This window comes from Anser cygnoides, chromosome 8 (assembly GCF_040182565.1).
Source record: "Anser cygnoides isolate HZ-2024a breed goose chromosome 8, Taihu_goose_T2T_genome, whole genome shotgun sequence".
Lineage (NCBI taxonomy): Eukaryota > Metazoa > Chordata > Aves > Anseriformes > Anatidae > Anser > Anser cygnoides.
In genome coordinates this window covers 21,392,515-21,407,109 of record NC_089880.1, presented here as the reverse complement: position 1 = coordinate 21,407,109, position 14,595 = coordinate 21,392,515, and the positions used below count along the sequence as shown (strand labels likewise).

Sequence of the window (14,595 nt, the reverse complement as noted above, 5' to 3'; positions counted from 1 at the left end):
TACTGGGATTTACAGCTATTCAGACTGAACTGTTAACTCCTACACAGCGTATTAGTAACACGGTCAAGTACTTTAGGTTATAGGACATTGTCTAGGACTCTTATAGGTGGCTTTTTCACTACAATGGCTTAAAGTAGAGGTTTGATTTTATACTAGATATGACATTATCCAGAAGAATGTTACAACAGTATTTCTCACTTTGGAGCTACAAGCGTCAACATCATTGCCTAAAAAGAAAGTAGTCAGGAAATATATGGGTGTAGGAGCAGTATCACAGCATTACTCGAAAAGTTTCTGTATGGACAGAATAAATGAAAAACATGAAAAAAGCTTCCCCCACACACTCCTTCCAGAGTTTCAGGTTTCATTTTTTTCTTCCTTTTTTTTTTTTTTTTATTGATCCAGCCTTGAATAATGCTGCTTATTTGGTAACAATATCAGGCAAAAAAGAGCAAGTGCCATTCTGCATTCCAATCTGACTCATTTAGTAAAGTTTTGCAATATATACATTTTATCCAGCTTCTGACATTATAGGTCATCATGCCAATGAAAAATTACCAATACAATAAAATCCTTCAAAAGCAACTGTGAATGTAATTCAAGAGACCAGACAATTTAATTTCTGAAATTTATATCACTCATGTCCATAATCATTTTACATTTCACACTTCATGCTCTCAAACATTACCCTAGAGAAGACTAAATCTTTTTGTCACAGACACTATTAATTCTAGCCAGGTTTATAGAGTTACAGAAGCCTAACGATGCAAAATTAAGCAGGTAATAAGTTATGACATTTGCTGACTAAAACAATATTTGATCTATGCTAATGTTTGATCCATTCAAATACGGTAAGTATTTGGATGTTATATACTACTCATTTGATATACTTACAGTGCAAAATAAGTGAGAATTTTTTTCCTGAGCATTTAGGAAATTAAAATCCTTTATCATTGATTGCAATCCATTTAAAATATACTCCCTTTATACTTAGGCTTGTCAAGACTGTACAATTAAGACAGGCAGAAGTTTGTAGGTATCAGAAGCCCTATCAGGAAGCAGTAGGGTTATGTAACATCTCTAAAATTTTGTTCCCATTTTTCAAGTCTAAAGACATAACATGATTTTGACTTCAACTTAAGAGTCCAGAAATAACAGTGTTTCCATTTACCAAACAGTCCAATATGTACAAACTACATGCCTTCCAAAACAGAGAAACAGTCTTCATTTAAACAAATTGTAATACATTTCAACTTACTATTCTGTAGTTAATGTAATGCCCAGTGAGCTGTGCCTCCAACAGACATAAGAGAATAAAACTTTTAGGAATGTATATGGGGCATTTTGTAAGGAAGCTGGATTCCTTACAAATTCATCTTTTCCTCAGTAGCTACAGACCATGAGTTTCTAATTCAATCTTCTCCTCTGTCTGCAAGATATCAGGTTCTGCCGGAGGAACAGGTGGTCTGAGAATAATTTCTGGACCTCCACCATAGATTGACTGAAGAAAATTCCACGTTTCTTCAGATATCTGTCCAGAATCTGCACCTGGAAACATTTTTAAAAAATTTAATTACTACTTAGAACAGTTTTTTTTCACGATTCTTTGAAGCCCATAACAGATACAAGAAGAAAGAAGAACACAATTCAAATTTAACACCCTAATCTAATTTGCATTTTTTCCTTGCGCCAGCTACCAAACCCAATGGCATGTTCTGTGTTAACTTTATACCTCTTCATTACTAAAACTACCTGCTCTCAAAACTATCCAGTACTTAACACATCAAGCATGAAATACAAAGTTTCTCTAATAAATATCTTATATTTATCCACCAAGCTAACAACTTGTAGGTCTTGGGAGTTGTGAGGCTGCTTCCTGGTATGGAAGGACTCATGTTAACAGAAGGACATGCACTCTCATCAATTACAGTGTGAAGTTCAAAGACTCAAGATTCTCGTGTGAAATAAATTAGTATTGATAGTAAAGAATGAAAGTTTGCAAGCCACAGTGGAATTCTCAGAACCACAGACAGAAACCACTGTTAGGGCACTCACAGCCCTGCTAATGCTCCATGTATGTGGCATGATGAGTCAGCCTGATTTCTTTTTTTTTTTTTTTTCTGTCTGAAGTCTTTGCTTTTTTTCCCCATTCCTCTGGCTAGAGGTCTCTCTTCTGTCTCAGCTCAGTATCCAATAATTTCTGATTCTCCATAACCTTTTAGAGCAGCAAGGGGCAAGGAACATCAACATATTGCCCCTGCAGGTTTTAACAGAGGGATCCTGTCCAATACAGTTGAAGTGCATTCTCTGCACTAACCTAGCCGCAAATAACTCTTAATTTTTTACCCAAGTTCTGATTTGAATCAATACAGCTGAAGTGAGAAGGTATCAACTGCCTATTTTACTATCAGTTATTGACTCTAAACTGATTTTTTGTAGCTGTTGCTAAACGTCACTCAGATGATTAAAGCCTGGCATTTTATTTCTGTGTTAAGAGCTTAAATCATTAAAATGTACTACAAAACTCATGGGAGCAAGATTTCATTGCTTTTTAAATATGCTCTTGACATTTTACAGTTGGTGAGATTCATGCTGGGTCTAGAAGCCTCTAGTGAAATGCCATTGGTAGGTCCACTGTATGCTGAGGCATTAAGTTAAATTGACTTTTTTTTTAAGCTTGATTTTTTGCTCAATCTTGACACTGCAATTTTTAGATTTTCTTTTTTAAGCTGAGCTAAAATGCATATCAATATTCATATTATGCTTTCATAGGAAGTCTAAAGTCTTCATATTAGATTTTTTTGTCTCTCTGTACCTACAAGTTTCAAATAGATGGCATTAACCATCTGACTTAAGAACAATAAAAAAACTGTCTTCAAATACTAGAGAAATTTTTGCAATACTCAGTGGTAAATAACTCTCAAAAATGAGCAACAGTATTTATTTACTGTGATTTATTCCTTCTATCAGAAGTGGCTCTCAATTCAAATTAGATTTCAGGATTCAAGTAACTGCATACAGATATGTGACAGTCTAAAAGCCAAGCACCTCCAATTCACATTGAGAAAAGAGAACCCAAACAAAACCAAGTGATACAAAACCAAAGCACACTTTAGCCATTTTAGAGTTACTCTGTATCTCCTCCTACACTCTCACCTGCACTTAGATTAGCCTATTATAGGTATTATTTAAGAACAAACTGGTCTCCCAAAAAATGGGCCTTTGAATAACTGTCACTTCCTCATCTGCAACCCAAATTTACTTTTTAAGATTTCTATAAAGTAGAGCAGAACACAGATTCATTAGGTATTACCATTTTACCATAACAGTTAGAAATAAGAACTCATACTACATTTACTGAACTTCAACAAATACATCATAAGGATCCCAAAACTGCAGTAGTATCAGACACCTACCTTGTTTTAGCACAGCATTTCCACATTTTGTTATTGCAATCTTAGCATTATCAATAGGACCAGGGGGATCTAGTGTGATAGAAAGAATGATTAAAATTGGGAGAGCTGAAACAAAAGGAAGGTTGGAGTTTCCATTTTCAAATGGAAGGAGAAACAGCTGGTTTGTCTACTGCTTGTTCTTTCTTCTCTGCTTAACAGTATAAGTTTTTAAAAGCTAATCAGAATTGTAAGTAAGAGGAAATTTTTCAAAGCATTTCTGATTACAGTAAGTCTTCAAGCAACATAAAACAACTCTAATTCTTACCCCCTACCAAAACTATCCTAAAGCAAACTCCGATAAGGTTGTAGAATATTTTATCAGTGTTTCCACTTCTAATCTTTAGAGGCACTTACAGAATGTTAAAGTTGTATTACAGTTTTTACTCAGTTATCTATGAGTTTATGCTGTGACAGCGAGATCAGCTTTCTGCAGAAGCTGCAGCATTATCTTCCAGTTTGTACTTCAAAAATCTAAGTATCCTCCCTCGTACCTACATATAATTTCCCCTCTGCTGCCAACAGCAAGCACCCCTGCCACCCCTCGCAGAAAACATATAGTGCTTTTTCCACACCTATCCCATTACCCCTTCCTGTGAATTACTAAGAAGGTTTGACTATGTATTTTGTAATTTGATTCCTAGATATATTTACAAGCTATCAAACATATTTATAGGCTTTTGTTGCATTCTTTAGCTGTTCTTCCTGCATGCTTCTACTGAAGTAGAAACAGTTTACTTAAATATTACCACTATGTGGCAAAAAGAAAAAAAAAAAAGAGAACCCGTATTTTGAAATGAAGCACAACTTACCACTGTCTTTCCCTTTTACAAATCCTTCCCATTCTCTGAACCATTGCATACTGATGCAGTAAAAAGTTGATGGAGATTCTTCTTCTTGGAATGCTCTATAAAGCTAGAAAGAAGAAGAATCCTTGTTTTTCTGGCCTTTTTTTTTCTTTTCTTTAAACTACTACATTCTTTTAGCCACTCTATTAATAACATAGTATTACACTACTACAGAACATTTTGAACTAGTGGCCATCGTAACAGTAAATCCTTGGTGAATTCCTGAGGTGAGGTTTTGAGGTAGTGGTAGCATTCATATTAAAAGATTATTTATTCTTTACTCAAGAATGTTTTTTCTCCTGGAAACAGCAATGAGACTTAGAATAGACTGGTTTTCCTTATTACAAATGCTTACCCATCAAACCTTACTGGATAATTACTCTAATGGCTGAACTTTCAAGTGGCAGAAGAAATATGAAAACTTATTTGTATCGAACTAGACCTATTTATATCATTGGGAAAAAAAGGTATTTTTTTAATAAATAAAAATTCTCTCTTCAGATATCTAATTCAAATTTTAGGAAATATAATATTTTTTTTCTTTTTCAGAGACTAAGGATCTTCTACTTGCACAGAACAGATCACTGGAAGCATATTAAGAACAACTGCTTCTGTGGCTGCAGTCAGTTTCCATGCAATTAAGAAACACATGAAATATCTTCTCAAAGTGCATTTCTATACAAAGAAATGCATGGGATATCGCAAGAACATTGTTGTTGCCAGCAAAAAAGGGATTCTGTATAGATATACACTTGCTTAATAAAGTCACTTTGTTACAGAAATCACCTATGCAATTTTGCTAACCCCTTGTGTTGAGTCATGAACACCAGGGTATGTTGAAAAGCAGAATGAATAAGAATTGTTTACTTTTTACCCGTATAAACATCTCCAATTCATTTTTCCTTCTTTTTTCAAGCCTTTCAGACTCTATCTGGCAGGTATGACAAACGTATAGATGGTTAACAGCTGGTCCTCCTCCATACCTGTGGTGACAGCAAAAATAAACCAACAAATCAAACACAACATTAACCTTGTGGAAAACACTATGTAAAAAGGATCACACACCTGTAGACATCAAGTGTCAGCTTCTTATAATATTTATTTGAAGTCTGATACATGCCAGTCACACTGATCTATAAATGCCATCATTCATTTTCCTAGTACTATTTTGTACTTTATCTTAAGATAACCAAGTTCTGACTAACTGAAGTGGAAATATGCTGGAAATAGTATTGTTCCTATTTCTCCTACTTGTGGCTATTGAAACTTAAACAAACCTTTACCTTTAGCACTTAGATGACCAGAAATTAACACCTAAAAATGCTTAATGCAGGTGTGATACACAGTCCTTAAGCAAAGCTTTTCTGCAGCTTCTTGTTACACATCTTTTAAGAATTCCTTGTTTGTAAGCAAGCACTTACATGTGACCTACACAGAAAGCGTGGAGTAGTAATATGGAACATTTATATCTAAGTTATTTTGAAGCAATACTGGCAGCTGAGTCTACGGATTCAAAGCCAACATAAAAGAAAAGCTGTCTCCAGCCAACAGAGAACAGGAAGCTGATACAGAGAGCTCTTTCAAAGTAACTCTTGCGGAGTACTTTTTCTGACCTACTTTGTATTATTTTGCACATACCATACATGTTTATTAGTTTAATACTCAATCATTATCCCAGTGTCACACTATTCTACGTAGGCTTCTAGAATTACTTTGCACAAGCAAATTAAACAATTTGGCAGTTTGCCATCCCTTCACTTAGCTTTGAGCCTAGAGTGCATGTATTTTAATGAGCCACTAATTCTAGAAGCCTGATTTTGGTGCTTGGAACATATCTGCTCTCAAACTTATATTGCAGCACTGAAGATGACACTTTGAATTTAAACTACAACAAGTACACAAGTTTTTATGAGCCACTAACTGAAGAACCCTTATCTTGCTGCTTGGCATGTATTTGCCCTCAAACTGTATCACTGGATATTTTCAGTTACAACATAAAACGTACCTGCTATACAGATTATCCCATATATTTTGAGGTAGCATGACAACTAGGTCCTCTATGAAGTTAGCTTTGTGTGGAGGAACACCTGCAGAAGCAACAAAAGGAACAGACTTTTGTGTTTGTTTTTTTTTTAATTTTTTTTGAAACTATTTTAAGAAACTTCGGGATAGACTGTGTTAGAGGTTTCTAAATCAATCCCCCTGTTCAAAGAATTCAAAGTCATGCGAAGCAAGCTTTATCATATTGAAATACATTACTGTATTCAAAGAGAACACTCTAAAATTAGTCTTTTATGAGGTGAAAAGTTCATAAAAGAAGCAGAAGCAAACTATAAGAGATTAAATAGTTGGAATCCTTTTAAAATACTGATTGCAACATGCTTCTTAAGATACACAGCTAAAAATGGTAAAGAGTGGTGAGATAAACAAATGCTCATAAGTTACAAAACTGTCTACTAAAAATCTATTTATTTGCTGTAGACCTTTTTTAATTACTTTGAACAGCATAAATGGTAGAAAGTAGTGAAAATTCAAGGGAAGAAGAAATAGAGGCGCTTGCTGAATTAGAAGTGTTGAGTTGAAGTGTATGGTAAGCAGCTATGTGTTATGCAGGGATTCTTTTCAATAGGGAAAGATTTAGTAGCTGCAACACTTGTACAACAAGAGTCATCTGCCGTAGCCATGCAGAAGGAAAAACACAGCCAGAAGTGCTCCCACGTACACATTCTACAAATGGCTACAGGGGCACAGTATTCCTATATTCCATGTTTGGTTCAGCAGCAGGTGCAACACCTAAGTGCTAACCTAATACAGATGCATTTTATATTACTAATCAGGTATGAGAATACCACAATGATTTGTTGGAATGTTGCCATACAGATACGAGCATTCTACAAAACAGATTTTACTTTAATATTCTTTTTAGCTTTATTAGCACTTAGCACAAAGGAAAAATTTTTATGCTTTTATGCAAAATATACAGAATGACTACTCTATTTATCACACTGATATGTTCTGGACACTTTCCAACAGACCAATTTCTTGTTCCACATCTTCCAAACCTTCTTGTTGCTCCTAGCACATATCTGAGGAAAATATTGGCAGACCTAAGTATTAAGGACGACGATGATAGAACAACAGGATTTTAAAAAATGGGAATATAACTGTTTAACAAACAAGCAGATAAAGCAAACTGTTCCTCTTTAAGGAATCAATAAAGCTTACACATAAAAGTGCACTGAAAAAAAATTAGGAGGACTTCATATGGTATAATTTCCAACTAGTTGGCTACTAAAATAATGGAAATAAAAGTTACCTAGACATTAAGGATAAGTAGCTATAATATTAAATTACTAAGCTACTTAATTTACTTAATTAAAACAAGTATAAAACCCTGTATAACTACAGGTTGACAAGCAAATTCTTTCTAAATGATGCTGTTGCAGTCTCACCTCCGTGCATACAAAGGAAGTCATTATTTGAAATTGGTCCTGGCTCCGCAAAAGTCTTGAATTTATTTAACCACTGTCTTGAAACATAGAATTGGAGAAGACTTGGTTCCATCATATTCAGTAGGCCTGATATTCTCCGTCTCTCCCTCTGAGCTTCTTCACTACTCTTTCTATTAGAGAAATAATAAACAAAGATATATCCTTGTGTACAATGCAGATAACTCACTTTACAAAAGAGAACTAGATTTTCAAGTAAAACGGGCCCACACTAGTTAACACGTGAAAAGCCTCACACTTTTCATGAACAGCTAGAGCCACCATCTAAACAGGTGGCAAAGAACCTGCAGTGTCACCTCACAGAATTATGTGCCACAACAGTCAGTAGTTAGTACAGAACACGAAGGGCTCCAGACTTCCTGCCAAGTCTATTCTTGTCCTTTTTTTCCTGACAAAGCCACAGCACAGGTGTAATCACACTTAGAAGAAAAGACTTGCCTGCTTAGTTCAACAACTAAAAGACCCTAACAGCTCCCATTCAACTTGCCAGCCTGAGAAAACAAATAGTTGGACTACAACAGAGAAAGTACACTACAATACAGGGGAGTATCCTAATACAGGAGAAGGAGATAAGGCTCTGGCCATCTGCCCATTTTCTCTATGCATTTTTTGAGCTAAAGCTTCCCAAGCTGTCCTCCTGTGACAGATGTTCCTTACGCAGCTTCAGAATTAAGGTTGAACAATAGATTCTGTAATTCCCCTATTTTTCTTGTTAAAACTGCTGCTGTTGTCGAAATGGAAGTCTCTCTGCTCTCTTTATTGATACCGGATAGAATCTCTCTTCTTCAAAGGCAGGTTTGAACCATTTGTCCATTCATTCCATCCTCCAAACCCCTGACATGAAACTTGACTCAGCATCGCACAACAGCTGGGCTACCTCAGTTAATATATGGAGTCAACATGGACTCAAATACCTGGTAGAAAACCTTTAGATAAACCTAATGGCTATAGCAAAGACTACTTACAATATAGCAAAACAATAAAAGAGAAGGAAAACCAAATGCTATGTATGAACCAGTTTAAAATAAGTTACACTTTAAAATTCAGATCAAAATTATTTAACAAAAAGGTAAAATTCTGAAAATGAAATTCACGCAGGTAAATTCATTTTCCAGCTGTAATTCAAAAATGCATATGTATCTCCACCGAGCTTTTTAGAAAAGCGCTGAAATAACATTAGAGCGTTTGGTAGTATTTTGTGGGTTTATTCTTTTTTAAAATCAAACTTAAGGAACGCTGTTCTTTCATTATGTATTTTGTTTTTAATACATTTGCCCACAATCAGGTACAGTGTTCTTACACTACAGCATGACTTACATATTCCTTTTAAAAGACCTACTGAGTCAGACTCACAGGCTTAGGTCAGGTGGTGACAAGTATAAGTGGTCCTAATGAAAGCTAGAACATTATCAGAACACATCCTATTTCTTGTGCAACCCTGACACAAGCTATTTTGAAGTCAACTTTTAGTGGAAATTTGATGTTGATACCAGAAACTTAGAATTTGAAAATTGAGTCAAGTTGCTTTTATTAACTCAAGTACAAAAATTCCTTGGACTGAAGATGATAATAACATGACTTCTTGACTTTCATTTTGACTTTCAGGAAAATACCAGCCTATAAATTCCCTGAAATTAAATTACAACACAGTAAAACTCCTGTTGTTCCACATCCCATCTGCTAAAGAGTTTCCACAATTCCCTTTAGAGCTTTAACAATCAGAGTCTGTATACAAAATCTCCCCTTGTGCAGAATTCTTTTCCTCTAATTGAAAACTAGGCAACTGTTAGAACTGGTAATGCATTACCTCAAGTTCTCTTTTTAGGCATCTTTTTATTTTTATATTTTTGCAGGTTTAGTTTTTATTTCAAGTTCTATATGTTTTAGCAGTGACGAAGCAAGTGTTAAGAACATAACTGAAGAACTAAGTCCCTCTCCAAGATAGGCTTTTGTGGTTGGTCAAATTCTTCCCCCAGAGCAGCTAATTTCTGAAAGCTGAATGAAACTGCCCAATTGCTTAAAAGGTGACTAATATTCATATCGTTATACTTGTAATTTCTTACCTGTAGAACAGAACATAGGCTTCTGCATTTTGTACTGTGGATTCTGATACTTCTGTGACACTCTGGTCATCAAATTCATACCACAAATTATTTAAATTGTTTCGACAATAAGCTATATAATGTCCACCTAGAGTGTTAGAACAAAGGGTTATTTAAAAGCATGCAAAAGCCACTCATTTTACTACTTTTTCATGTATGGCAGAGTAAGCCCAAAAAGCAAATATTTCAAATGGGAGAAGTGTTAATTTGTTAGCAAGACAAGACATGGATATTAACTTCTCTCAAATTCAGGATCAGCCTTTTTTTTTTTTTCCTGCATTTCTAACAGACAGTGGAAAGTCAGACACCATTTTCAGCATATTCAAGCAACTCTTGAATTCTTCAAGCCACTTGTGTAACACATTCCTGAACCACAAAATTCAAATCAGAAATAGGCCATCTGAACAATTTGCACAAATCAGTTTCCTTGATGAACTCAAATTTCAATCTTTTTTTGGTAGAAATTAGCACAGATATTTAACAGCTACATGATATCAAGACCATACTCCGTTTTGAATACTATTCATAATACATTTTAAATTACTACTATTTTTAAAATACATATCCAACTGACAATACTTAAATAATCAAACAACAACTGAATTTATTAACGGAAGTATCATTCACCAAGCATGAAATGGAAAGTGAAACAGCATCCAGAAAACAATGGCTACCTCAAGTCTGGGGAACAGAAGCAGTTATCTAACTTAAAAAAAAAAAAACTATGAAGTTTCAGGCTTCTTGCTTCAAACTTTTCTTTCTCCCAGTTTCTAAATCTTACAAATGCTGAAAACATTGGGGCAGAAACAAACCCAACAGATAGCACTAAGAAGTTTATTCAGCTAGTCATCACTATCCATTCCCTATTGTGGGATTAACTGGCAGTGATCATTCGAGCAAATGTCTTTAGAAAAAGATTACTGACATCTTCATGGTGCTTTGTGAATTCTTTCCAAGAAAAAGATATACAAAGCATCAAAACTCTAGACAAACAACAGTTATGCATAAGAGCTGACCAGCTAACTAGTCACATGTTGAGATGTAACATTATTTGTACATTTACACAGCTCATTTTCAGTAGTGCATATAGTACGTACTTACTATTCCAGAATCTTTTTTTCCCTCCACATTCAATTTTATTTAGGAGCACCATACAATTTCAAAGATGTGTAATCGCTAAGAGCAAGCCATCTTATTGTTTATAAAGTAAAAATCACAGAATTTAATTTCCACATTAAAATTAACCACTCATCTATTTACTCTTCAGTATATCAATATTATTTTTAAACAGAAGTGCTGATGTGAATATTAACTGCAAATGCAAAGCAATTAACCTCATACTTACTGCTGGCAGTTCCATGATGGCAGATGACAGATAGGAGATCATAAGTCACTATTTGAGCTGGACTGTCCTTTGCAAGGAAAGGCTGAAGATCAAGGCCTTCCAATGGAAAGGACACATGGGTCCCAATTTTTGTGGAAAACATAAGTTCGTGTCTAAATCTTTTGAGATGAATGCACAGTATCTGTAAGAAGGATCAACATATTCACTCAAGAAGAAATATATATGCTACTATTTGATATTTAATAACTATACTGTACTATGCCATCTTCTATCACCTCAAAAGGATCACTTTTCTCTATGGCCTGAGGAAAACGATCACAAGCTCTGTGTTGCACAGGTTTTTTTTATTATTTTAAAATCAACTGAGGCTCAAGGAATTCCAAACGAATTTGTGATTTTGTGATTTATTTTTTTTTTATGATCAAACACTTACTTTACTGACAATATAAAAGGACAGTCCTGAACTGTTACTAACACTGATGCAGCAATGAGACATACCTTTTCTCTTTCTTAATGTGCATAGTGCACTGTCTTGTCACAGGGGACATGAATTCTTCCTGGTTATTGCAGCCATCAACTCATGAAGTATAAAATTGGATTACTTTTAAAATGTAAAGTTACAAGCATGACTTATTGAAAAGATTTCCAGTCTGGCTGTGCTATTTAGTTTTGATTTACAGCATAAGTACGTTCTGCAGGCTGACAATAACAAAAGGAAAAAAAATTCTTCTACCTTTACGTTTTATGCACCAGGTCCACTTTCTACAAGGTGAATAATCAAATATTGCTTGCATTCTTAAAACAAATGCCAATATAGGCTTTCAAAACGTAACATTATAAACGCAACTTACTAATGCAACTCTTAAGCCTTACCACATTCCTAATCATGCAGAAAAAGTGCTTTTAAGTGCATGTAGTAACAGTACCTCAGGAAATTTTTGCACTTTGCAGAATTTCACTCCATTTCTTAACCTAAGCAAAGCAAAGAATAATCCACGATTAGTTCTTAAAAGGTTTCAATTTATTGTGCTATGAAAGTCTATGCTGAATAAAAGTCTAAGTTGAACTTAAGTAAACCCAAAATAAGTGAAGATACTAAGTGAACATCAGTAAACCCAAAATATAGACTAGACGTGGAACAGCCAAAATGATACACACAATGATGTTTCAGAAGAAAACAATCTGTACTGCGGAAAAAGTCAAAGCAGCAATTACAGATAACCAAGTTCCAGCTAACTGTTTCTCTTAGCATAAAGGAAAGACCTTTAAACTGATTATTCAGCAAAAGGAAAAAGAAAAGAAACCAGTTACGTTTATTTTTAAGAAGTTATACACAGCAGATGCCAGCAATATAGCAAAGAATAATGCTCCTTTTCCATACAGGGCTTTGAGCAGTCTTCAGACGACTTTTGTTTCTTGGTTCTTTAGTATTTAACACACGTGCATGCATGTGTGTGTAAATCTATACAGATAAATTTTTCCACACGCTGAAGTGACCTACTACATCTCAATGCTAGGCTGCCAGTAATAGACAGATAAAAGCTTTTATTTTATCATTCAATCAAAAAAAAAAAACAGTCTAGAATTGCAAGGAACGTGAAAAAGTATGTATCACATTCGTTTTGCAATATGGTACAGTGAATTGGTGCTTCCTGACTCCTGCATCTTTGTAATACTAAATTTCTGGCAGCAGGAGCACAGGTTGGTATAAAAGGATTAAAAGTACTGTGACGTATCCAAAGGAAATAAATGTCTCTTGACTAACAGAAACATTAAAGGACTCAAAACAAGATAAAACAAACAGATAAAAGCTAGCTTACTTTTTACACCTTCCACAGCTGTACATGTTATCACCTGCAAATATTGAGAGAAGAAAAACAGCCATTATTCTCTAAACCCAAATGATTATCCTTCAGGCTGAAACACTGGATACATAAAAGTTTCAAGAGAATTTGTCTTTGGGTTGCAATCAATGCTTATCTGCAGTAAGAGTATTGGCATAGCAATTAAATTGAGAAGTTCTTTATAATTAAAAGCATAAAACTAAGAAGCACAGAATAGTCTGAAGAGATGATGCGACAGAATTTAAAAGCAAAATAATTTACCATGTCAAAATTTAGGTTATGAGAATGGCTATTAATATAGTAGTTTTTGAAATTTTTATAAACCTTCAGGTGATACCATTTTGTTATACCAAATTCATATTCATTCGGTATTTCTAAATCAGCTTTCATAGGCAATTCTGGGGAAAATATTCAGTTAAATGAGAAGCTTACCTTTTTGAAATGAATGATCCCATAAGAGCAAGGAATGACTGTATTATAGGCTAATAGGTGGCTTCCATTTAATTGCAAAGAATAAAAAGCAAAGAATATACTAATATTTTTATCATAATTGGAGGAAAAAAGCAGCATGTTCATGTAATTAACCTCTTACCCTTGAGCTCATCTCTGGCGAAAAAGGCAGCAAGACAATCTTGTAAGGTTACAACTGGACCCCAAAACCAGCTAGGAACACATGAGACAACAAACCTGAAACATCATTGACAGAAAAGAAAGAAAACCAACAAATGTTCTGCCAGAAGAGCAGAAACTGGAATTTCAAAATAAATAAGTAATAAAACAAGGTAAGTATCATTTACCTTTTGAAATATTCCATAAAAAAAGCTATCCATCCCTGGGGGGCATATGCTTCTCCACATGACCCTGCCTTGACTAGAGATGTCTGATGACTTGCAGAATGGAGTTTTGCAAGATCTTCCTTACCTGGAATTGGTAAGGACAGATCCTGAAAAGTCTCCAGGGTTACAGACAACTAAAGGAGAAAACAAATGAAAAAAATAAAGTTAATTTAATTGCTGTTTCTCTTTATTCTTATGTAAATGTTAACAGTAACTAAGTTATTGTACAGTCAGTCGCTGATCACACTAGGTAGCAAGTTAGCAGTAAATGAGAAATTCATTTAAAAAAGAGGAAGAAAAATAACATTTCAGAGTGAAATTGCACGTTGTTATCACTGAAACTTTTACTTTTATTTTCCAGTAATTATTGTTCTTCCTAAAAATAAATTTAAAAAAGCCCTAAGATTTTGTCTCAGGTTCCTATTAGTCAAGCAAGCTAGTTTCAGAAAGCTTCAGCTGTGCATTTTCTTTCCCCCATTTTGGATTTAGCAATCACACAGTCACAGAGTTAAAATATCAAGAAAGCATTATATATATATTTATATATAGGTCTCACTGAATTTTCTCAGCTGATCACCCCAGAGTCTTGGTATTATTAGAACTAAAACAAGGAAAGACGTAGGGACATGCAGCTACACTTGAGTGAGGTTTAAACCAAA

At 34.7% G+C, this 14,595-nt stretch overlaps 1 protein-coding gene across 9 annotated transcripts in view; it reads right to left on the bottom strand.

The window, feature by feature from the left end:
- Positions 1-592: 592 nt before the first annotated feature.
- USP33 (ubiquitin specific peptidase 33) overlaps positions 593-14,595 on the bottom strand; it is a 36,112-nt gene continuing 22,109 nt past the window's right edge. For 6 of the 9 annotated variants that reach the window (XM_067001413.1, XM_067001412.1, XM_067001411.1 and 3 more), the window contains 12 exons: positions 13,899-14,070; positions 13,693-13,797; positions 13,077-13,110; positions 12,183-12,228; positions 11,257-11,437; positions 9,873-9,999; positions 7,753-7,922; positions 6,306-6,387; positions 5,175-5,283; positions 4,265-4,367; positions 3,417-3,485; positions 593-1,548 (listed from right to left, as the gene is read on the bottom strand). In XM_067001413.1, the coding sequence (XP_066857514.1) occupies positions 1,391-1,548; positions 3,417-3,485; positions 4,265-4,367; positions 5,175-5,283; positions 6,306-6,387; positions 7,753-7,922; positions 9,873-9,999; positions 11,257-11,437; positions 12,183-12,228; positions 13,077-13,110; positions 13,693-13,797; positions 13,899-14,070 (1,356 nt within the window). In that variant the 3' untranslated portion in view covers positions 593-1,390. Of the gene's footprint in view, positions 1,549-3,416; positions 3,486-4,264; positions 4,368-5,167; positions 5,284-6,305; positions 6,388-7,752; positions 7,923-9,872; positions 10,000-11,256; positions 11,438-12,182; positions 12,229-13,076; positions 13,111-13,692; positions 13,798-13,897; positions 14,071-14,595 lie in introns of those variants that run through there. The other 3 variants (XM_013177869.3, XM_013177870.3, XM_067001417.1) reach the window with 3 other exon arrangements.